Genomic DNA, 23,208 nt, shown 5'->3' on the forward strand with positions numbered 1-23,208 from the left:
AAAGTACACCATCATAAATAAAACCTTGGTGACTATTTCAAGAAAGTTTGATGAGACTTGGAGCCCATTTATTCTACCTTGGCTAGCCAACATTTAAATAGAACTTGGTTTACATTTAACTCGTTACTGTAATATAAATGACAGTCTTAGAACAATTTACATACAATGACATCATGTAATTTAAAGTGCAGTGGCTTGAAAAAAGTCATCAAACAGCAGGTTAGAATTATCGGATATTTTTACTAAAGAACAACAGGGCATCTAGTTGCTGGGTAATTGAGGGAGAAATTAGACTAAATGACTATTAGTTCTGGCCAGCCGTTGAGGGCCTTCAATTAAATCACCATTTACCTACCCTCTTCAAGACAAAATAATTCTCTATTCAGCAAAGAACACTCCTTGCTTATTTGGCCAAACAATTAGCACCATAATATCTTTGGAAGCAAACAAAATACCAGAATTTATATGGTGTAGATTACACGTGTAAAGCTCGATTTTGCCAGCTAAGGAAACGATAACCTAAACAAAGAGATGTGATGAAAACAAAATAGTAATGTTAGGACGGGTCAGAGAGCAACACTTGGCGAGTTGTGCCCAATTAGTCGACCAAGCAAAGCACTGTTGGGAATTGCAAAGTAGGAAGTCCTATTTTTGACTCTGCTGACCTCAGTGAATATTTCCTTGTTTTCAAAATGGTCATAATTCTTTGCTACGTAACAAAGAGGCCTGTTACGAAAACTAAGGAGTCTCTAAAATATTTTGACGCCTCCAGAAGCCCTGCGTAAATACACCTTGTATTCGTACGGTTCGTGTTCCTGCTCTTTGATGAGATGCCAGTCTTTATTAGCATTCCTAATAAATTAGTGACACGTTCTGCCACCCTGGGTTCACTTTAAGTCCTCATAAAATTACTTAACAAAATGCTGTTTTAAGTGGGAGACTTTCCCTTCAGAAATGGTTATGAAGTATGCAGAGCAGTTGGTTCCTTAAGAAGGAGGCGGCAAACAGGGACCTGTACTGGTGCAGGAGCTGGAGCCCGAGCAGCCCGTGGGCGCCGCCAGGACGTCTCGCCCCGGGGACCCGATTTGGGAGCCGGGGCCCGCAGACCGGACTCTCGGCGGCCCCAACGGGGCTCGATTACTTTCGCCTGGACGAGAAGCGGGCCCCGCCGCGCCAGCGGGAACCCTACGGTTGGGGAGGTGGGGCGACGACAACAAAAAGAAGTAAAGTAGGAGGAGATTCTCCCGGGGAGGGCCCGGGCGAGCGGGGCGAGGCGGCGGGCTCCCGGCAGAGGCGGGGACCCCAGCGTCCGGCCCACCCGAGCAAAGGCGGAGTCCGCGCGGGGCCACCCGCCTCCCTAGTGCGGTCTCCCGGCGCCGGGACCCCCGCGGGCCCGCCCTCCGCCGCCTGCACGGCCCCGCCCCTCGCGCCGAGCTCGCCCCTCCGGCCCCGCCCCTTCGCCCAGCACCGCCCGCGCGCAGCGTCTCGCGCCGGCCCGGCCCGCCCGCCGGGAAACAGCCGCGAGAGTAGCGGCCGCGGCTGCTGCCACCGCGCCTTCTCCTCCCGCGTCCCCGCCTCGCCCCCGCCCTCAGCGCCTCGTCCCGGGCCAGCGCCCGCGCTCCGGCCAGCGTTCTCTCGGGACCTCCCCGGGCCCGGCGCCCACTTCCCCGGCTCCGAGCCCCCCAACCGTCGTGCTTTCTCCCTCTCGGCGCGCGGCCCGCCGCCTGCTTCCGGGGCGGGCGGACTGGGCGCCTGGTGCCGGCGGCCGCAGCGACAGCGCCCCCGGGAAGCGGAGGAGGAAGGAAAGAAGAGGTGGAGGTGGCCGCAGGCTGAGTCGCGGCCGGGATGTCCGGGCAGCCGCCGCCGCAGCAGCAACAACAGCAGCAGCAGCTGCCGGCGCCACCGCCGGCGGCCGTGGCCCCGGTGTCCGGAGTCGTCCTGCCGGCGCCCCCGGCCGTCAGCGCCGGCTCCTCTCCGGCCGGCTCACCCGGCGGCGCGGGCGGCAGTGGCGGCTTAGGGGCCGCGGCGGCCGCCCTGCTCCTCCACCCGCCGCCGCCGCCGCCGCCGCCCCCGGCCACCGCGGCCCCGCCGCCGCCGCCGCCGCCGCCGCCCCCGCCCCCGCAGCCCGCCTCGGCGGCCGCCCCCGCCAGCGCGCCCCCTGCGCCCCCGGGTCTTGCCGCGGGCCCCGGCCCGGCCGGAGGCGGCCCGGCCCCGGCCGTGGCGGCGGGCAGCAGTGCTGCGGCCCCCTTCCCGCACGGGGACTCGGCCCTGAACGAGCAGGAGAAGGAGCTGCAGCGGCGGCTGAAGCGCCTCTACCCGGCCGTGGACGAGCAGGAGACGCCGCTGCCTCGGTCCTGGAGCCCGAAGGACAAGTTCAGCTACATCGGCCTGTCTCAGAATAACCTGCGGGTGCACTACAAAGGTACTGGGCGTGTGTCCTGCGGTGGGAGTGGGGCCACAGACCCTCGGGCCGCCCCCGCCCTCCCGGGGCCGGGTGTCCTCGGAGGGGACTCGCCGCCGGCTCTGCTGCTCCCAGGGTGGGATTGGGGTCGCGGGGAGAGGTGCGAGGGAAAGCAGGCGATTCTGGGAAGGGGAAGGTGAGTATAATGGTCCTGGGTAGAATGGAGCTGGTAATCCCAGGCCAGGAGCAGGACACCTCGGGGGAATCCAGGATGACAGGACATAACTCGCTTTCTGATTTCCCTTTGAGATAAATCGTAGGGCTGGGATGGAGGAATCTATGGGCTCGGAGTTGGGTTACATTGTTCTCCAGGTGGTGTTGGGTCAGGCGCTCTCCTCTTACGTGGGGGGAAGAGAGGCACGATTCTGAGGGATAATTTCTAATTAAGGGAGAGCAGGGATGTATAGGGGGAGGAGTAATCAGTGGAGGATTTTGCCCCAAATTAAGCTAGAGATTGTCTAGGGGAACACAAGGGCCGGGGCCCCAAGTTTGCCGTCAGTGTATCTTGCCAAAAGCAACTGGAGGGTACGAGAGGTGAAACCTCAGGAGTACGTGTTTTCTTAGGGGAGCAGTAACCTACCACGACTGATTGGATATGCCCTATATTTATGTGTTGGCATTATGAAAGTCTCGTTGAAAACAGGGATTTGTTAAAAACGTTATTTAGCATTTTAAAGAAAATTGGCTCCTATTTTCCACCTGCAGTTAAAAAAAGAGCCTTAGGCTAGTGCTCTCCCCCTCCTCCCTCACGTACCTCTCCTATGTTAAAACAAAGCTTTAAGCAGACCAGTTGTATATAAAATTACAAATTGCTCTGGGAGTTTTTGAAATGTAGCCCACATTAATAACACACATCAAATTTACTTATCTGGGGGAAAAAAATCAATCCAATGTGTCAGTCTATCTGGAAACAAATCCAGTTTTTTAGGCCCCAAACCTGCTGCTTTTACATTCAGAGCAGCCTCATTTTGATTGGCTTCAAAGGGAGGGTCTTTATCAGATCCTAGTGACATGGATATAGAGGGTATAAACAACCATTGTGGTGAAATTCTTAAAGTTTACTGGACTGAAATTTGAGAAGAACCTTGATAAATAAGTTACTATTTAATCAGGAAGGAGAATGGCCACCGAAGTCTTCCAAATGATTTGGCTGCAAAGAATAACGCACAAAAATAGGCCTTGTTGAATATTCCTTCCTTTTATCCATAGATCCAGAGAAGTACTTTCAATTTTAAATGTTATGCTTCTTACTCTAAATGGCTGAAAATTTCAAAATATTGGACCTTTGGTTTTTCTTAAGTTAGGACATTTTGTTAATATCCTGTGAAGGCTGTTGTTTAATTTTGTGTTTTAATTTGTGTGAACAGTGCTATGTATGAAGTGTTTATCTGGCTACCAGAATGCTTTTTGTCAGACTCCACAAAACTTTACTTTAAATTTTATGGTTGATAGTTGGCTTATAAAATCAGAGGGAGTAGATATAAGAGATTATTGAACAAAGAATTCTAGCTTTCCGAGTCTTGCCATCATTTGTGATTTTAGGCATGTTACCAGACAGGGTCTCAGTTTCTTCCTCTGAGTGATGAGGGAGTTGAGCTGGGTGTTGGTAAGGAGATTTCCAGCTCTGAATTTCCATATCTAAGATCTGTGATTATAGTCTATTTAGCACTGTAACATGCCTTGACTAGTTTTACTAACTACTTTTACATAAAATTGATGATTTGGGTCACGCAAAAGTGCAGCTTATGTGAAATTGCTTGGAGTTTGGAATATTTATGACACTGCTGTCTCAGTTATTTTTCCTCTTGGCCTCTTTATTACTTTCTGTTGTGTAATACTAAGATTCACTTTCTGGAAACTTCACTCTTGTAAACATAAACCATTATTTCTGGAAGAACAGATTTTGCTGTTTGTCATTCTTTTTTTTTCCTCTCGCTTTTTTCTATCTCCCCTTTGTCTCTCCCTTCCCCCTTGTCACAAACACGGGCCCCTTTTCCCCTTCTACTGACTCTTCCTCGTCTTGTTATTTTAATATGTGCCTGTGTGTTTTTCCTGTTGTTTTTCTGTGTGCCTTCAGAGTGGACCACACCAGAAGTTACTGGGCATCTAAGCAAGGGGGAAGTGTCTTAGGTAGTGGTAAGCAAATTTGAAGTCACAAAATAACATTAAAAACTATTGTTCTTAAAGTATTTTTGCATATTACAGAATTTCAAAAGATTGATGATAATTATTTTCCATATGATGAGGATTTTTCTTACCTTTGAAATATAAATTTCTTTTGGTCTGAACGTATTCTGTTTTGAAGATGTTATTCTTCTAAATTGGAGTTACTCTTTTGGAAACAGTGGGGTTCCTTAAATGATTTGAAGGGATTAATGTTAAACAGTGTCAGCCATACAGACCAAGTTGATTGGATTGCAGAGGAATTGGGTGTGTTTACTACCTGTTAAAAATTTTTAGAAGACTTTTTGCTTAACAGTCACACACCAACTGTTGAAATCCTCAAACATGGCCCCTTTTGTTTTTGAAATTCTTGTCAGCTTTGAATAAGTATAAATGTGACAAGTTTAGACCTAAGTTATAATGATCACTTTATTCCAATTTAAAGCATTTTAATGAATATGACAATGGGTTTGATTAGTCTAAATGTTTCAGTTACAGGTTGCATTTTTATATTTGTGAAGTTACCACGACTTGGTTACTTTGCCAGGCGTTTTGATACATACACTCAGGAGCATGTTAGTGAATTTGCATAAGATGGTGGAATTCTCATTTAAGATGAGAAAAAGTGGGAGCACCTGGAAGTTAGAGCTTCCCAGTCACGAGTAAGCCAGGATTGGAAACTAATTTTCATTGATTTTAGATTCAGTGTTCTTTCCACCACACTGTATTGCCTATTTCAATTTGTATGAGACTTAATTATCTCAAGTAGTTAAAATCCAGTGATCACATTTATAACTTTTTGAAGAATAGTTGACTTTGAAGAATAGTTGATGTTGAAAGTACTTCCTCTGGGGAAAGTGCTACCTGGAGCACACTAATGCCATGGAAAAGTCCAGACACTTTGATTATACTGATTTAGGGCAGCTTAGAAGAAATGTAAGATAAGTGAAAGTTGGGAATGATAGGAAGAAATGAATAGTGAACTGCACCTTCTAACTGAAGTATTATTAACAGTGACCAAATCGGTTGAACTTTTGGTATGCCCAGCTCCCCTCCTCCTCCGTATCACCAGTCACTAGGCCTTTAACGTGTCCTCAGTTTAACTGCTTATCTAATTTCTTGCACTTCTTTACGTAGAATAAGTATCTCAACACATATTTGCTTGCTTACCAATACAAATGTCTTTAGAGATTTATGGGAGGTGATACAAAAATGTGCTTCAAAATCAAGGAATTTAAAAACCAAGCTTTCCCAGGGATCCCTTTGCCAAAATTGAGCTTTAAGAATGCTAGTTATAACTGCAAGGATTAAGTGATTCTAATAATCATATTTAACAGAAGTAGACAATAGTAATGATTTTTTTTGTAATGATTTATTGAGCAATTGCTGTAGGGCAGATATTCTTCTAGACAATTTGTATACATACCTTACTCTCTATTTATTCATTTTGTTTATTCAACAAGCTTTTAGTGAGTGTTTACTTTGTGCCAGGTTTTGGATACTCAAAGGTGAATAAGACACTGTCTTTGAATTCGAAGAGCTCAAAGGACATCAAGCAGTGTGTGTAGTAGGGAAGTGTCGTAGAGTACTGTGGAAGATGGGGGAGCCAGGCTGCCCTTGTCAGGGGTGAAGTTGGTGGGTCAGGGAAAGCTTCTTGAAGGGGATGAGGCCAGCGGTCAGTCTTAAAAGATGAGTATGATATAGGGGAGGAGGGGCTGGGCATTACAAGGGAAAAAGCATAAACAAAAGCATAGAGGAGAGAATTATTCTATATGTTTGGATCTACAAGCAATATGGTGTTGTTGGAATTTAAGTGTGTGACAAGGTACAGCTGGGAAAAGATCATGCGAGGCCTTATAGAATATTTTATCAAGCTTGGATCTTATTCTGTAGGAGACAAAGAATCATCTAAGGATTTTAAGTAGGAAGTGACTGGCTCATTTTCATCTTTGTCGGATTATACAACTAATTGGGAGGTGGACTCAAGGACACAAGCCTGGAAATAGCAGACTCATTTAGAAGGCTGTTGCAAACCACATAAGAAATAAGGACCTGAACTGGTCAGTGGTGGGGGCAGAGAAGAGCAGACATATCTGTGATCTGTGCTGAAGTAAATCTGACTGGATATGATGGAATGATGGAGAAATCAAGGCTGATGCTGGGTTTCCAGCCCTGTTAGGTTTTTGCAGTGAACCGTGAAGCAAATAATGATCGCAAGAAGTACACTTAGAGGTAAGTGAAAATGGGAATCTTAGCCATGTGATCTGACCATGTAAACCAGAAGAAGCCAAAGAAATAGCGTTGGAGAAAGAACAGAAAGAGGTCTTCTGGAGTTAGGGTGGCTCTGTGTCATCACCACAGCTGGAGTTCCTGATTTGTCACATTATTCTGATGTTCAGATGATCAGCTACAGTGCTAGTTTCGGGTGGTTTTCTGTTCTTTTCCCTACTAACTGGTTTATCCTTTTTCCTATTTTAAACTCCCAGGAGACTCAGCAGATTGGCCTCGCTAGTTGACATCTTTCTTAGTTGGGCAGAGCTTTTCATTCTGTGCTGTGGAGTGAATTGGTGGCCTTCCCGTAGATGCTGACCTGTGTTGAATCAGCTGTAGGGGTGTGAGGGTTGTTATGAAACACAAAATGTCCTCCTGGTGGAAGGATAGTGTGGGCCCCACTTCTCTCAGTAGGGACAGTGTGGGAGTCAGTTTCTCCTAGGAGGGGCTGGCACGTACCATCATTGACCTGAACCTGGAGGAGAGGCTGAGGTCATGACTGACCTGGGAGTCGCCTGTAGCTGGTAGTTGAAACTCAGAGTGTGAGAGAAAGTGAGTAAAGTGAGAAGAGCAGTGGGCCAAAGATGGGACCCTGAGCAAGACCAACATTAAAAGCCTGCAGGGAGCCTAAGAAGGAGTAGTTAAGAGGCACCTGGACAGCGGGGAGGGTGGTGTCACAGAAGCTGAGCAGAGGAGTGTCAGAAATGAGGAAGTGAGCTTTAGTGTCAAATGCAACATATAGGTTTAGTGACATAGGCACAGAAAAATTTCCACTGGATTTGGAAAGTAGTTTGTTGTGACCTTAGGTAGAGCAGTATGAATTGAGTGATGGGGGCAGAAATCAGGGTCAGTAGAAGGGACCAAGCAGAAAGTATAGTGAATATAGGTTATTCTTGAGAAATATAGATGAGGAAAGAGATTAGCCAATACCTGGAGGAGAATGGAGGTTAGGGCAGCTGTGGGTTTTTTTTTTGTTTTTTTTTTTAATGGTTGATATTGGAGTTATGTTGTATCTGGAGATGAGCTTATAACATCAGCATGTAAGATGAAAATCCACATACTTAAAATTATCCCTAGAAAACCCTTTGGAAGGTACTGTGTTAGAAACTATTGTATCATTTCTAAGTAGGCCTAGTTTTAGTTTGGCTGCGTGGGTAAAACTGAAGTGACGTAAGTTAGATGACAGTATGCTGTTAGTGCAAGGTATGGAGTCTCAATAAATGTCTACAGAATTTAACGTGTTTTAACAAATAAGATAAATAGTACCAATACTTGGTTTTATTACCTTAAAGTTAAAAAAAAAGTTCATTATACTAACCACCAACCCCAGTGCATTATTGACAATGATTTATAACACAAAGACATATAATTTTATGAGAAGGATATACATTTTTGGGACACTGTGCCCTTATAGATCGAAGGGAAGGAGAGTAAAGAGGGAGAGGATGAAAATACAAGATTGGGAGGCTGACAGAGTAAGCACCTGGAGGGAGGAAGGTGGTTCAGAAGCTTAAGATGCTTGCCCTTGAAGAGGAGAGGAGTACGTACTGTTCCTTCGATAACAGTGGAAGAGGTGGACTGGTGTAGACAGACGAGTTAGTAATGTGCGAGAGGAGAGTAGAACATAACCATATATATATGGTTGGTATATGGTATAATGGTGGAGTCCCATTTCAGTCCCGTTTTGTGATAAAGGAGGTGAGGTAGTTTGCTCACTGAATTCAAGTAGAGGACTTAAAGCCTAAAGTGAATGATGGAGATGTGGACCATCTTCATCTTGCTAAAGATTGCTGTGTGGTATTGATAACAGTGGAGGGTGCCAGCTGACATCATTAGTTCACAGTGGTGACTGTTTGCAGGACGGTTGGACTTTATTCCGCAAAGGCCAGCTGCCCAGTGCAGGAGTAGGGAAGGTGGATTATAATGTTGATTTAAGGCTGTGGTTTTGCTGGCTGGGTTTGATGGAAGGATAGGCATATGAGGGAAATCAAGATATTTGGGAGCTTTTAAATAATTACCATGTATACCATCCTGGAAGAGGAAAGAGAAGAACAAACAAGAAAGGGTTCAGTGCACTGGAGTTCCTTGACTTTTTTTTTTTTTGCGGTACTTGGGCCTCTCACCGTTGTGGCCTCTCCTGCCGCGGAGCACAGGCCCCGGACGCGCAGGCCCAGCGGCCATGGCTCACGGGCCCAGCCACTCCGTGGCATGTGGGATCTTCCTGGACCGGGGCACGAACCTGTGTTCCCTGCATCGGCAGGTGGACCCTCAACCACTGCGCCACCAGGGAAGCCCTGGAGTTCCTTGAATTTTGAAGTGCAGAGTGAATTCTTTAGACAGGGGAGAGGATAGGAGGGTGTGTCCTAGGGAAAGATGTCGGTATTTCCACTGTAATGCCAAAATTGTGTTGCTGGAAAAACAATGTTTTTCACAGAATTGCACACTAAAAGTAACAGGGCTTATGGGAAAAATAGGGCTGGGGCAGACCACTTAAAACCTATGGAACTTTGTAACCAGAGCACTACAGAAATAACAGTCCTAATAAAATACAAGCCCAGTTAAATTTCCACTCCCATGTGTGCCCAACATCACAGGCTGCTGATCCTTCACAGCCTTCAACCCTGGGGTTTGGTCTTCCTTGTTAGAGTTGTAAGTTCTTGACAGCTGTTTAATCAAAAATAAAAATCTGATTCAGGGTTTAGCTCTTTCACCTTTTTTTTTTTTTTTTTTAAAGCAATTGGAAATGCTTAGCTTTAGCTATTAGAATGGCTAAAATCCAAAGAAAACCTGGCCACGACAACTGCTGGTGAGGGTGCAGAGAGCAACAGGAACTCTCATACTCTGCTGGTGGGAGTGCAAAATGATACAGCCACTTTGGAAGATGGTTTGGCAGTCTCTACCAAAGCTAAACATAGTTTACCATATGATCCAGCAGTTGAGTTCCTAGGTGTTTACCCAACTGGTTTGAAAACTTACGCCCATACAAAAACCTGCATGTAAGTGTTCATAACGGCTTTTCTCATAATCACCAAAACCAAGAAACAACCAAGATGTCTCTCAGTAGGTGAATGGATAAACTGCAGTACATCCATACAATAGAATATTATTCAGTGTTAAAAAAGAAATGAGCTATCTATCCACACAGAGACACATATGGATCTTAAATGCATATTGCTGAGTGAAAGACTCCAGTCTGAAAAGATAACATACTGTATGATCTCAGTGATATGACATTCTGGAAAAGCAAAACTATAGAGCTAGGAAAAAGATGAGTGGTTGTCAGGGGCTTGAGGGGATGGAGAGAGGGCAAGTGAGGCAAAGAACGGGATGTTTTAGGTCAATGAAAGTATTCTGTATGATGCTGTAATTGTGGCTGCATGACACTGTGTGCTCATCAAACCCTCAGAATTTTAGGACATAAAGAGTGAACCTTAATAGGTACATATTTTTTAGAAAGTCACTTGGTGGGGGGGATCCCAGTGTAGAATGTAGAATGTGACAAAACAGTGTAACTATATTACAGATATATGAAGCAATCTCAGAAGAGGAGGGAAAAGGCACTGACCTAAATAAGTAACTGGAAATCAGTGGAGTCTGTAAAACTAAAGGTAAAAGAAACTATATAAGCACTGAATTCTTGTTGATAAGTTGCATCCCAGGGGGATATGAGTTAACCATTCTGATACTGCTGTCCATGTATACTAGAACTTAACAGTTAAATCAGTGGGTGGTGCACAGTGGAGCTAGGTTTCTCACCACTCGAGTGGTTAGAATGATCCACATGGTAATGGATTAGAGTTGGAGACAGTAGTATGAACTTATGTTTAGTTTAATATGTACACAGATGATTAAATAAAAAGCACAGATGTGTGTATATACAGGGGTTTAGTGTACACACATATATTTCTTTGCTCTTGTCAATGAGAGGGCCTAAAAGCAGTGACACCCCAGTAACTGTGTGCCTACCTAGTACCTAGATCTTGGATTCCAATGCCATTTGCCCATAAAAGGAGCCAGGGCCCCTTGGAGAAATGGCTGATTCTAGGACTAGGGCAGGAAATGCACAAGATGAGCTTCCAGCATCTTGTAGTGCCAGAAAGTAACAAAAACAAAAAACACATAATGGAGGTATGTCAGAGCGCCAGAGCAGCCAACTGAAAAAGCTCCCAGTGGCTAAACGGGGAACAGTTTGAGCAACAAAAGAAATGAACTAGTCTTGAATTATAACCCAAAGTATAAAATAAATATGCATGAGATGCATGAGTCCATACTGATATAAACAAAGAGGAAGTATCTTAGCTTTTTTTGATCTGTACTGCACTTGAATTTTCCCCAGATGGGTTAATACAGTGGCAGGTATAGCAGTTCCTGAAGCCACCAAACACTGGGCACAATAGGAATGCACTTCTGGAGGAATCCCAGCTTTTTTGACTTAGGGCCTCTGTATATTGCTAAAATTTTCTCTTTAATTCATTAATGTACTGGGAAAAGCTGTGTTATGAGCTGAGTGACTTCTTTATTATGCTGATATCATTGCCATGTTTATCAAGTGCATGTGGGCTAATTTGTATTCAAGAAATGTGCTTTGTAGCAAAACAGACTTTACTGCAATTTAATATTTCTGAGGTGGAGTAGTTTCAGGTGATGTCAGCATCCAGAGTGTGGCTCCAGGAAGAATGATTGAAATTAGAATGGAAGTCAGTGGGGATAAAGAGGTCCGGGAATTAAAATGCAGAAACAATAAAATAATCAAAATTAAGTGTTAACATGTGTTAATGTTGTGTGGCGGGCATATAAAAAAAGGTTAGACCGAGTCAGAGAGATTAGAGAAAGAATAATTGAGGAAGTAAAACTTGAACTAAGATAGAAGGGCTGAGGAGGACCTGGCCAGTCTGAGAAGGAAGGGTACACAGCTTTCCGGTTAGAGGGAGTAGCTTGGGCACAGCCTGGCCTGGCCAGTGAGGCTGGAGCAGAAAGGAGGAGGTGGAAAATGCAGAGGGAGGGCAAGATCAAACAAGGTTTTCTGGAAGTTTATCTTTTTCTAGGCTGAATGGGAAGGAGTGTTAGTTGTCTTGAGGGCTAGTGGTACAAGGAAGGCTGATTTATATTTTCAGAAGGGCACTTGGCTGCAGGTTGGAGAGTGGAGGGGTCTGGGGGAAGGCTTATTCAAACCTTTCTGGTTCAGTTAAATGCAGTCAAACAGATTGAGTAGGAGGAGGTGACCTTGCTAGCCTTAGAGTCCTGAAGCAGTACATGTATTTTCTTCTTGAACCATCTAGAAAACACTTAACATTGAAGGCTGTGGTTTTAAAAATGTACACTTTGGTAGTGTGAGGGTTGTACTTTGGTCACCACAGAATTGAAGGTAATAAACTTCCTGCTGATGAACATTATTAGAAATAGGCTCTTCACTCTGATATTAATATCTTATATCTCAACTTTTTCTTGAGTCTTTACATCTTAAGGTTAATTTTAAAATGGAACAAATCCTTTTAACATTTACAGAATTTTTCTATAGTGTCTTGGTAGAGCATAATGAATATACTAAAACCTTGAAGATTTATGACTCTAGTTCTTTACAGTTATTTTTGCATAATGGTAAGATGTAGGGGATTTTAAATCAGACATAGATTTAATGCACGATTCTACCAATTTTGGGCAAGTTATATAATCTCTGTAAGAATTTCTCCATTTTTAGAAATGAGGTTAAATTATACCTATTTCACAGATGTCGAATGAGAAAAATCTATACAGAAGCACCTAATACTTTGAGAGATTGTTTACTCTCAAATATTAGTTTTCTTTCTCTTTTCCCACAAAAGTAGCTAGAATAGGAGGTGGGAATACATGTGAAGTGATCCCAGAACGTTCACTGTAACTAAATCTTTCCTGTGGGTTCAGAGCTCGCACTGGATCAGGCTTCTTGAATTTAAATCCCAGCACAAATCCTGGTTTGGGATTCTCACCCAGCAGTACGACCTGAGTTTCTTTATCTGCCCTTGGCTTCCTCAACTGTGAAATGATAATAAATAGTACCTACTTCATAAGTTGTTTTGAATGTGAAATGAGTTAATAAATACAGTGCTTTTATTTATCATTTTAAAAATTGAAGTACAGTTAATTTACAATGTTGTGTTAGTGTCAGATGTACAGCATAGTGATTCAGTTATACATACATACATATACATTTTTTTCAGATTCTTTTCCATTGTAGGTTATTACAAGATATTGAATATAGTTTCCTGTGCTATATAGTGGGTCCTTGTTATTTATCTGTTTTACGTATAGTAGTGTGTATATGTTAATCCCAAACTCCTAATTTGTCCACCCTACCCACCCCCCCATCACCCTTTGGTAACCATAAGTTTGTTTTCTCTGTCAGTACAGTGCTTTTAGAATGGTGCCTTTCACATAGTATTAAATGTATGTCAACTGTTATCACTTACTATTATTAAGTATACTTTGAGATTCCCTTATCCCTAAAAGTTTTGGTCACTTCTCTTCAGAAAAACCAAAACCAAAAATAAGGGCTAGTTGATTTAGGATTCCTGGGTTAATTGGGGTTTTCTTTAGATTTATTTTTAACTGTCTAAATTTTAAAAATGCTTTTAGTTTACATGACCTTTTCCCAGGCAGCCAATTATTTGAACATAATGTTACCGAAAAATATATTTTGCTGAAACCATAATTTATTAAATGTCTGTTTTTAAAAAGTGATTAGTGTATATCATTCTGCAGATTTATGCCGTTACTTTCTTCTGCTTAGCTCCATGTAAATACTACCTACATATATTAAAGCAGTTTTATCAGCATCTGTACATTGCTGCTTCCATTTTTATCTTTCTAGCCAAGTTTATCACCTCTCAGTGTTCATCCTGCTGAGAACTTCTGCCCATAAGACATACTTAAGACATCTATGAATGGTAATAGAGTGGCTGAGTTCATTTAGTTCCTTTTAGGCCATGTGAACATGTGCTAATTTGCATTGCAAGTGTAAACTTAACTGTTTAATGGTAGGATACGCATTGATAATTTGACAGAGTGTATGGTAAGGGAAGATGTGATCTCATTGGTGTTTGATGGTTCTTGTATAAACAGGATATAATTTTTGACTGATAAGAGGTGTTTAGTTTTAAAACAGTCATGGTAAATTTGAGAAGGGGAGTTCTGCTACCCATGAAGGTAATGGTATAGTCTGACTGAAAGATTAATGACATAAGTTTGTATTGGGTGAAGCATATCTAACTAGAACACCTGAGTAATGATTTGGAGCATTGTTGCTCACACGGCCCTTTTCAGGATTGTGGAGTCTGTCTCACTCACTCTCTCTGAATACTTTCTGACATGCTACTTCAGCTTTATTCTTCTGGTGGTTTTATGGGCATGTTTTCTCTTGCTCACGTGGTTTTGTTCACATGCTAGCTTTCAACGTAATTTGTGTCTTGGGTGATGGACAGGGGAGGTGATCTTAGTGAATAAAACTCTGGGTTAGATTGAGGAATAGCTAATTTAAAAAGTTTAAAAGCCTTTATCTAACAGATTCCCTAAAGATGTCAGCATTAGTATGGTTATTATATTGCTTTCTTAAAAAAGAAAGAAAAGACAATGAGAGGTTAGATATGTTTCTCAGAAGGCTGTAATTGACGAAAGAAATTTTATGGATCAGCCTTTGGATAGAATTAATGATCAAAGATTAATGATTTTTTTTTACATATTAAAATTTTTAATTTTTCTAAACACCAACAATGCAATTTTGCTAAAGTTACAATTTTGGAAAATTGACTGGCCTCAAGACCACTCCCAGGCTTTCTGTCAAGTGTATCTGTCTGTGTATCTGGTCTCTACCATCTCAGGGCTGTGTGCATTTCTCCCAGGACTTGGAGTGGGGTAAAGGTGGGTAGAGAAGATTTTCTAAAGGTCTCCTGGAGTATAGAGCCCAGGAGAGTCCTAAGTGAGGCCCTGGGCTCCTTGAATGCTGTGTATAGTAACCTCTCTCTGCCCTTGTCTCCCAAGTTCTCTTTTGCCTTCCTCAGATTTGGTATCTGGGAGGTTTGATTTTCCAGAGGAAATTAAATATTTTTTTAAACTATTGATTGATTGATAGATTGATTGCTGTATTGGGTCTTTGTTTCTGTGCGAGGGCTTTCTCCAGTTGCGGCAAGCAGGGGCCACTCTTCATTGGGGTGCGCGGGCCTCTCATTATCGCGGCCTCTCTTGTTGCAGAGCGCAGGCTCAGTAGTTGTGGCTCACGGGCCTAGTGCTCTGCGGCATGTGGGATCTTCCCAGACCAGGGCTCGAACCTGTGTCCCCTGCATTGGCAGGCAGACTCTCAACCACTGCGCCACCAGGGAAGCCCTTAAATATTTTTATGTCGAATTATATTACAATAAATATTACCAAATGCTTTCCTTTTACATTGTTCCCCATCTAACTGTTAAGTTCAGGCAGTTGAAATGTGGATGATGAAATGAGTGAAACCATCAAAATCTATCCAAAGTTTGGATCTAACCAACAAAATTGTAAATTCTTAAAGTAAGAAAGCTGTTTTGCCAATTCAATCTAATTATAAAAATTTCACTTAAAAAAATAGTGTATGAGGGCTTCCCTGGTGGTGGGGTGGTAAAGAATCCATTTGCCAATGCAGTGGACACGGGTTCAAGCCCTGGTCTGGGAAGATCCCACATGCCGCGGAGCAGCTAAGCCCGTGTGCCACAACTACTGAGCCTGCGTGCCGCAACTATTGAAGCCCTGCTCACCGCAACTAGGGAAAGCCTGCGCACAGCAATGAAGACCCAACGCGGCCAAAAACAAAATAAATAAATTAAAAAAAATAGTGTATGATACAGATGCTTCTGGTTTAAAAAGTTAGGCCATTTGGCAAAAAAGTGTTGTTTAGGAATTTGATAGATTATATGCAAATTTATATCTAATAAAATTAATCATATTCTCATCTTGTTCTTCAAGTGTATCCTTTTGTCTCTTAAAAATACCGGCTACCTTAAAATACTTTATTTAATTTGCATAAAGGACTGCTAGGTTCAATGTGCTTAGATTCTGAAATTTTATCAAAACTAGTAATAGTGTGAGGAGTTCCATGTTTAACTTGGGCTATTTTGCATATTGGATTAATTGTGATGATAAATGTGTTATTAAGTCTTTGATTATTTGTACTGATGAAAGCAGAAATGTATATCTCATTCAAAAACCATATTGGTTCCTGAGTTATTTGTTAAGATTTTCATTTGATTATCTCTCTTGATTTTTTTTTTCCTTCCTGTTCCTTATGCAGGTCATGGCAAAACCCCAAAAGATGCAGCTTCAGTTCGTGCCACGCATCCAATACCAGCAGCCTGTGGGATTTATTATTTTGAAGTAAAAATCGTCAGTAAGGGAAGAGATGGGTAAGTGTACATTTTGATGGGAAAATCGTTTGCTTACGAGTAATTATTTTTGCTTTGATTCATAACCGTTTATGATGTATTTGGAAAATTGGAATTTTTTGGAAATTTTGGTAATTGGAAAAGTGGAATATGAATATTCTAGTATAGCATGTTGTACCTGGCTCTGCTTAAATACTAGTTGAAGTTAACACTTGAGTTGGTGAAATTACTAGGTTTTTCTGGTAGGTTTGTCGTTAAAGTGGAGAATTGGAATAAAACAGTAGAGAGATAATGACTCATTTTCCATGCCTTTCTTACACTGCCATTTTCTGAATTCTGCTGAGAAATTAAATCTTCTCAAAGGTAGTTAACCAAAACCAAAAGGTGATTCATAGATATTTTACAGGGATGGGGCCTCAGAATTTTAGGTTTAGATCAGGGAAATGTATGTTTGTACGCTCTCAGTTGGAGGCCATTCCCAAGTATTAGGATGTAGTTTAGAAGCTTCCAAATGAGAACTTCATGTAGATGCTAGAACCAACTTTTATATCATTGCTTTTCAACTTGAGAACACTGGGTGTGTGTGTGTGTGTGTGTGCGCACACACACACATCAGAGTCACTTAGGGGACTATTAAAAATATAGTAGTTTGGGTCTTACCCCAAAAGTTCCTTAATCAGTATTTTCAGATGTAGAGTTTGGAAGATAGGCATTTTGAGAAAGCTCCACAGGGAATTTCGGTGCATCCCTCTGATTGAGAGCTAATTATGTAGAATCATTGGATCTATCCTGTGGTATTTCCTGATAACTTCATTGTGGTATCAGAGATCCTTTAAAGCATCTATAGAGTCATTTGTGCAGCTACCAAGGTAAATTTATGGGGCTGTGTAAGTTTACCTGTACTTGAAGTGAGTCATTTAACCCCTCTTGGTGCTTCTTCTGTGTTTAATTGACAAAATAAGTATGTTCAGTAGATCATTCCTCTTTATTTGCTGAATATTCTCAATGTCAACAATACGGAAAGTACAAAGTGAAACCTTGGGTTCAACGATAACTTTTTAACTACCTTAGTTTTCCCAGGGTGATCAAGCCAAAGGTAAAATCAGAGAAGCCAACGATAAAGTGGTTGAGAGACCCCAAATTGAAATAGGCACATGATTGTAACCCTTTCTAACTCTACTGCTGTATACTCAGTAAGCCAGTTCTTTTATACTTCAAGTTATATCACCGACTCCATAATGCTGGTGTTGCTCAGGATAATTCCCAGGATTCTCTTTACCTTTCACTCTACATATTGTATCTTTGCATGAGCTTGACCTTATATTTTCATGGCTGCACATTCCCTGACAAGTCTCAAATCTAAAGCTACATCTCAGGTCATTCCCTTGAGCTCTAGACCAATATATCTGCCCAGATGTTTGTATTTGAATGTCCCACAGGCATTTAAATTTAGCTTGTTTAAAATCTTTTTCTCAACCCTAGCTTGGTTAATGGTTACACTATTGCTAGAAACTTGAGAATTTCTTGCCTTAAACTTTCTCTGTCCATTTCTACAGTTTCTGCCTGAGTCAGGTCTTGGTAATTTGTCCCCTAACTTACTGAGGTCTCCCAGTTGCTCCCTGTTTTGCTCTCACTCCAGTGAGAGAGCAATATAATTATTGGTCTTCTTCTTTCTAATACAGAACTCAATTGTGTCTGTCCCTTCTTGAGATTATTTGGTACACCTGTTGCTTTGAGATTACAATCTAAAGCTTCTTAGCAGGGTCCTTCATGATGTGACCTTTGTAATTTTTCAGTCTCATCTTTTTGTTGCCAGAATCCCTCATTATTTTTTTTAAAATTAGGTATATTTTACATGTAGTAAAACTTACCGTTTTTAGTGTGCAGGCCTGTGAGTTTTGACAGATGTGTACAGTCTTGTAACCATCACCACAATCAATATATAGAAGAGTTCCATCACCCTGAAGAATTCCTCCATACCCCTTTTTAGGCAACCTTTCCCCATCTCCAGCCCCTGGTAACCACTGATTGGTTTTCTTCCTTTATAGTTTTGCTGTTTCTAGGATGGTGTATAAACGGAATCATAGAGTATGTTGAGTAGAGTAGCCTTTTAAGTCTGGCATCTTTCACTGAGTGTAATGCATTTGAGGTTCATCTCTATTTTTGTATGTACTGGTAGTTCATTCCTTGTTATTGCTGATTATGTGGATGAACCAATCACAGTTTGCTTACTCACTCTTCAGTTGAAGGACATCAGATTATTTCCAGTTTTTGGCAATTAGGAATATAGCCACTCTAAACATTTATGTATGGGTTTTTTTTCGTAAACATGAGTTTTCATTTAACTCGGGTAAATACAAAGGAGTGCGATTGCTGGGTCCTTTGTTAAATGTATTTTTAACTTTATAAGAAACTGCCAAATCGTTTTGCAGCATGGCTGTACTAGTTACGATCCCACGAGCAGCGTGTGAGGGTTCCTGTGGCTCTGCCTCCTCAGTAGCACTTGCTGTTGTCAGGGGTTTTGTTTTGTTTTAAATTTGTAGCCATACTAATAGGTATCTAGTGGTTTTCTTGTGGTTTTAATTTACTTTTCCCTAATAACTAACGATGTTGAAGACATCATTAATGTCTTCATTAATTCTTATCTGTCCTGTTTTGTTGGGGTTTTTTTTTGCGGTACGAGGGCCTCTCACTGCTGTGGCCTCTCCCGTTGCGGAGCACAGGCTCCGGACGCGCAGGCTCAGCGGCCATGGCTCACGGGCCCAGCCGCTTGGTGGCATGTGGGATCTTCCCGGACCGGGGCACGAACCCGTGTCCCCTGCATCGGCAGGCGGATTCTCAACCATTGGGCCGCCAGGGAAGCCCTGTCCTGTTTTTTTTAAACAAACTCAATAGTTCCTTTATTTCGATTTTATTTTATTCAATTTTATTTTTAAGATTTTTTTTAATATGGACCATTTTTAAAGTCTTTATTGAATTTGTTACAGTACTGCTTCTGTTTTATGTTTTGGTTTTTTGGCCACGAGGCGTGTGGGATCTTAGCTCCCCAACCAGGGATCAGACTCCTGCATTGGAAGGTGAAGTCTTTAACCACTGGACTGTCAGGGAAGTCCCCTATTTCGATTTTAAATTAATTACTTGTCAACCACTGTGGACATGGTTAAGAAATGACTTAACAGAGATATACTTAAAAATACTGAATTGACAGCTCAATTGAACGGAATGCTTCTTAGGGCAGTTCTCATTTTGGCATTCACCCTGATTAAATTTAAGGTCCTATTCCTCATCTCTTTTCTGAGCTATGGGAGCTCTTAACTGGGGCATCCAGTTAATCTCCATTTCCATTTTTCTGCCAGCTTAGGCTTGGAGAAATAAGCCCCAGAAAATAGAAAGTAGGATGTTAAACAGAGTTGAATCAACATAAAGTGACCCCAAAGGAGAGGGTTGGAACCCCAAAGGAGAGAGATAGGTTAGAAAATACTACCTAACCAAACTGGGGTCCACTTGCCCGGCACCCAGCAAAGCCAATCTACTGACACTGGGTTGTGGTAAAGTACAGTGTTTATTGCAGGAACCAAGCAAGGAGGATGGGCAGCCCATGCTAAGAAGACCCAAACTCCCCAGTGGCTTTCTGGGAAGGGTTTTTAAAGGCAGCATTAGGGGTGAGGGTTGTAGGGTGTGTGATCAGCTTGTGGACTTTCTTCTGATTGGTTGGTGGTGAGGTAACAGGGTGTTGTTTTGGGAATCTTAATCATCAGCTTCCTGGTTCCATCCTATCCAGGGTGTACATGCTTGTGATCAGCATGAAGTCACCATCCACCTCTTGGGAGGGAGTCTTAGTTTCTGCAGAACTACTCAAAGATATTTGTCCGGTTGTTATGTATACGCCTTGAGGAGGAAGTAGGACCCCGTTCTGTGGCTGCTGTTGTTTAAAGCTGTCATCACTTCTCTTGCTTGACTGCTTTTCCTTGGTTTCTGCATTCCCTCACTTCCCCAATTAGTAACTGCTTGAGTCTGCTCTTTGGAAGTCAGGAAAGGCCTAGGGACTAAAGCCTTTTTCCTACAAACAAGAAACACGGAGGGGCTTTTGTACCTGGGAAGGTCTCGCAGGGGCCTGCTGGGTTTCGGTCTCCCTTTTTCTTTGATACTTCTCAATCCTGAGGGGAACAAGGGTGCGACAAGAAAGGGAATAAAGTTTTGGATAGAGAGGTTAACCATAAACCTGGCAGGGGGACTTGGTTTCAAAAATACCCCCAAAGACCTTTTTCTAATCAGAGTTGGCATCTGTGGAAAGTAGATGGCAGGTATGTAGTGCCGTAAGATACTCTCTGTAGTTCTCTGATGGTACTTGCTGGCTCATGTTTCTAGCTGTGTGCAGGTTCTTTCCTTCCTCCTTATATTCACCTTCTCTTGTCTCTTTCCCCATTTGCCAAGCTTAACTAGTTACTCTTCAAGTCGTAGTTTACAGTTACTTTTTTTTGGGGGCACTTTCTCCTCCCCAAAATAAGATTGTGCCTTTATTATGCTTCCTTCGCTTTTTGGGCAGACTGTAATTATAATATTTATACAGCTGATTGTCTGCTTATTGATGATGTAAAATGGTACAGATTCAAGGGTGAGGGACTATTTTATATTTCTGTAATTCCAGTACTTACTTTTTAGCTAGCACTCATATGAATGAACAAATGGGTGGATGAGAAACAGTACCCACCTCCTGTATATTCTTGGAGAAAACTGTTGTGTTTTTTTTTGGTCTGATTTTGTTTATTTCTGGTAATCTTTTTTTTTTTTTCTGGTAATCTTTTTGAACACAGTTTTAGGTCCAACCCAATGCTTTTGGAAGGAAAGAGCAAACAGTTCATTTATGGAAGAAAAGCAAGTCATGTAGCTTATTTTGGCCAAGTATTGTCTTTCTGGAGATATATTGAACTGTATCAAGAGATATAAAAATTCCTTCCTAAAATCCTAATGTCATTGTAAAGACTTGACCAGAAAGAGCAGCTGTTAGTTACCTTTCATTTGCAGTGATACATGCTCATCTGAGAGTTTATTATACTTAATTTAAAATTGAATTTTCTTTTAAACAGTGTGTTTATCCAAGATTAGGACAGGTAAATAAATATTTGGATCCAAGATGTCAGTTTAATTACGAGAAATTGTCATTGTAGCAGGTTTTCTCATGAAATGGCAAGAGTTGGGTATGAATTGCTTCTCAGTTGTTTTGTAAAATGCATGATTTCTAGGTCTGCCTTGGAAAAGTAGCAATATGACTGTGATGATTGGTACTTGTTTTCTTCATTGCCTAAGAAGTGAGGCTTGAAGGAAGTTCCTTTTATTGAACGAAACAAATAATATGTTCTGTTTTCTGCCTTGGATTTTCATTTAAACTAAACATAATCTTTGTGTATGTTCAGCAAAATAAGCTTACTTTATTAGGACAAAATAGCCTGTCTCAATTTTTTGATTAATTTGAAAATGAATTCCTAACACATCTTGCACCCCAAAAATTAAATCACCTTATCTGCATGAAATCATTTTCTTTAGGAGACATATTTAAAGGGTATATATTTACTTTATGTTCTTGTTAATTCTTGTTGACTGTCAAGATGAATTTCTAAAAGTAGTCTCTAAAAGTGTCTTTTGAACGTACTTTCAGTTCAGGAGTTTTATTCAGGTTTTAAATTATGTATACTGATAGAGGCAATGGAGATACAGTTAATTATAAATGTGAGAGATAATAAAATTTTTATTTGGAAATTTTTAGAATTATAATTTATTATGAGTGTGATATTTTTAACTCTTCAAACAAAATATTGATGCCATTCTGCCAGTGTGATTCAGGAGAAATCAGCAGGTAATCCAGTCTCTGTTCTGTTCCTAAATTCTGCTGATAATAAAAGCATAGAACATTCCTTTTATGTTTCCTGACCTTCTGGATTATTTCTTGGGGGAGTGGAAGAGAAATAAAGGCCTTTCTTTCCATCTAGGTTTAAAAGGCTTTAAAAGGTCTTTCCTTCTAGTTTCTATTGGTGATAAGCAGTAAGTGGAAACACAGATGGAAAATGTGAACAAAGATATCAAATAAACTATATATTTATTAACTTAATGAATATATATTGAACAGGTATGGTGTATCTGGCATTGGCAGCAGCTGAGCGAGTATAAGAAATTATTTTATTTATCTCTGTCTTATCCATAGTTTACAGTAGAGGACCTGACACTTAGCAGAAACTCAATAAATGCATTGAGTGAACTGAATGTGCGTTCTTGTTCTCAGGGAATATTGAATTCAGTATTTGGAGGGTACAGTGGGGCAGAGCAGGGAGCAGACATATGCAAATAACTCTAGATTAAGACATAATATACTAAGTACTTAGAATGAGAGAGTATATGGGAGAACTGAGGAGATGATGATTAATTCTAGCCCAAGGAAATAGATTTATAAAGGAAGTAGTGTTTGATAGGCCTTAGAAAATGAGTAAAAATTTGAGACACTTTGTTGGGGAAAAATATTCCAGACTGTGACAAATGGCTGGACTTGTCTCATGGGAGGAATGGAACTGTATGGTGTCTTTGGCTGAGGTAGATGACTCAATATTGCTGGAGACTTGAGGGCTTACAGTGAAGAGTTTACAGAAGTAAGAGTGGAATTGGAATCATATTAGAGAACCTTGATGATAGTTCTAAGGGCAAATGCTCTAGAGGTAGTAGGGAGCCTTCAGTCTTTGAGTAGGGCAGTGATAGGGTATCTGTTTTAGGAAAGCATTACTGGGTGGGGAGGGGATGCAGTGTGTGATGGCAGTGTGAAAGATGGCTAGAGATAGGAGTTAGGCTACGAGGCTATTGCCTAGGGATGAATTGTGATAGAGGTTAAAAAAATAGAGGAGGAGGAGGTAGTTTAACTTGTTGGGTGGTACCTGTTATGTACCAGAT

General features: G+C 41.7%; 1 protein-coding gene across 1 annotated transcript in view; it reads left to right on the forward strand.

The window, feature by feature from the left end:
- The first annotated feature begins 1,512 nt into the window (after positions 1 to 1,512).
- RANBP9 (RAN binding protein 9) overlaps positions 1,513 to 23,208 on the forward strand; it is an 89,535-nt gene continuing 67,839 nt past the window's right edge. The window contains exons 1-2 of the mRNA XM_032649657.1: positions 1,513 to 2,422; positions 16,185 to 16,296. Coding sequence (XP_032505548.1) covers positions 1,846 to 2,422; positions 16,185 to 16,296 — 689 coding nt within the window. The 5' untranslated portion in view covers positions 1,513 to 1,845. The remainder of the gene's footprint in view (positions 2,423 to 16,184; positions 16,297 to 23,208) is intronic.

The sequence above is a fragment of the Phocoena sinus genome, chromosome 11 (genome assembly GCF_008692025.1).
Source record: "Phocoena sinus isolate mPhoSin1 chromosome 11, mPhoSin1.pri, whole genome shotgun sequence".
NCBI lineage: Eukaryota > Metazoa > Chordata > Mammalia > Artiodactyla > Phocoenidae > Phocoena > Phocoena sinus.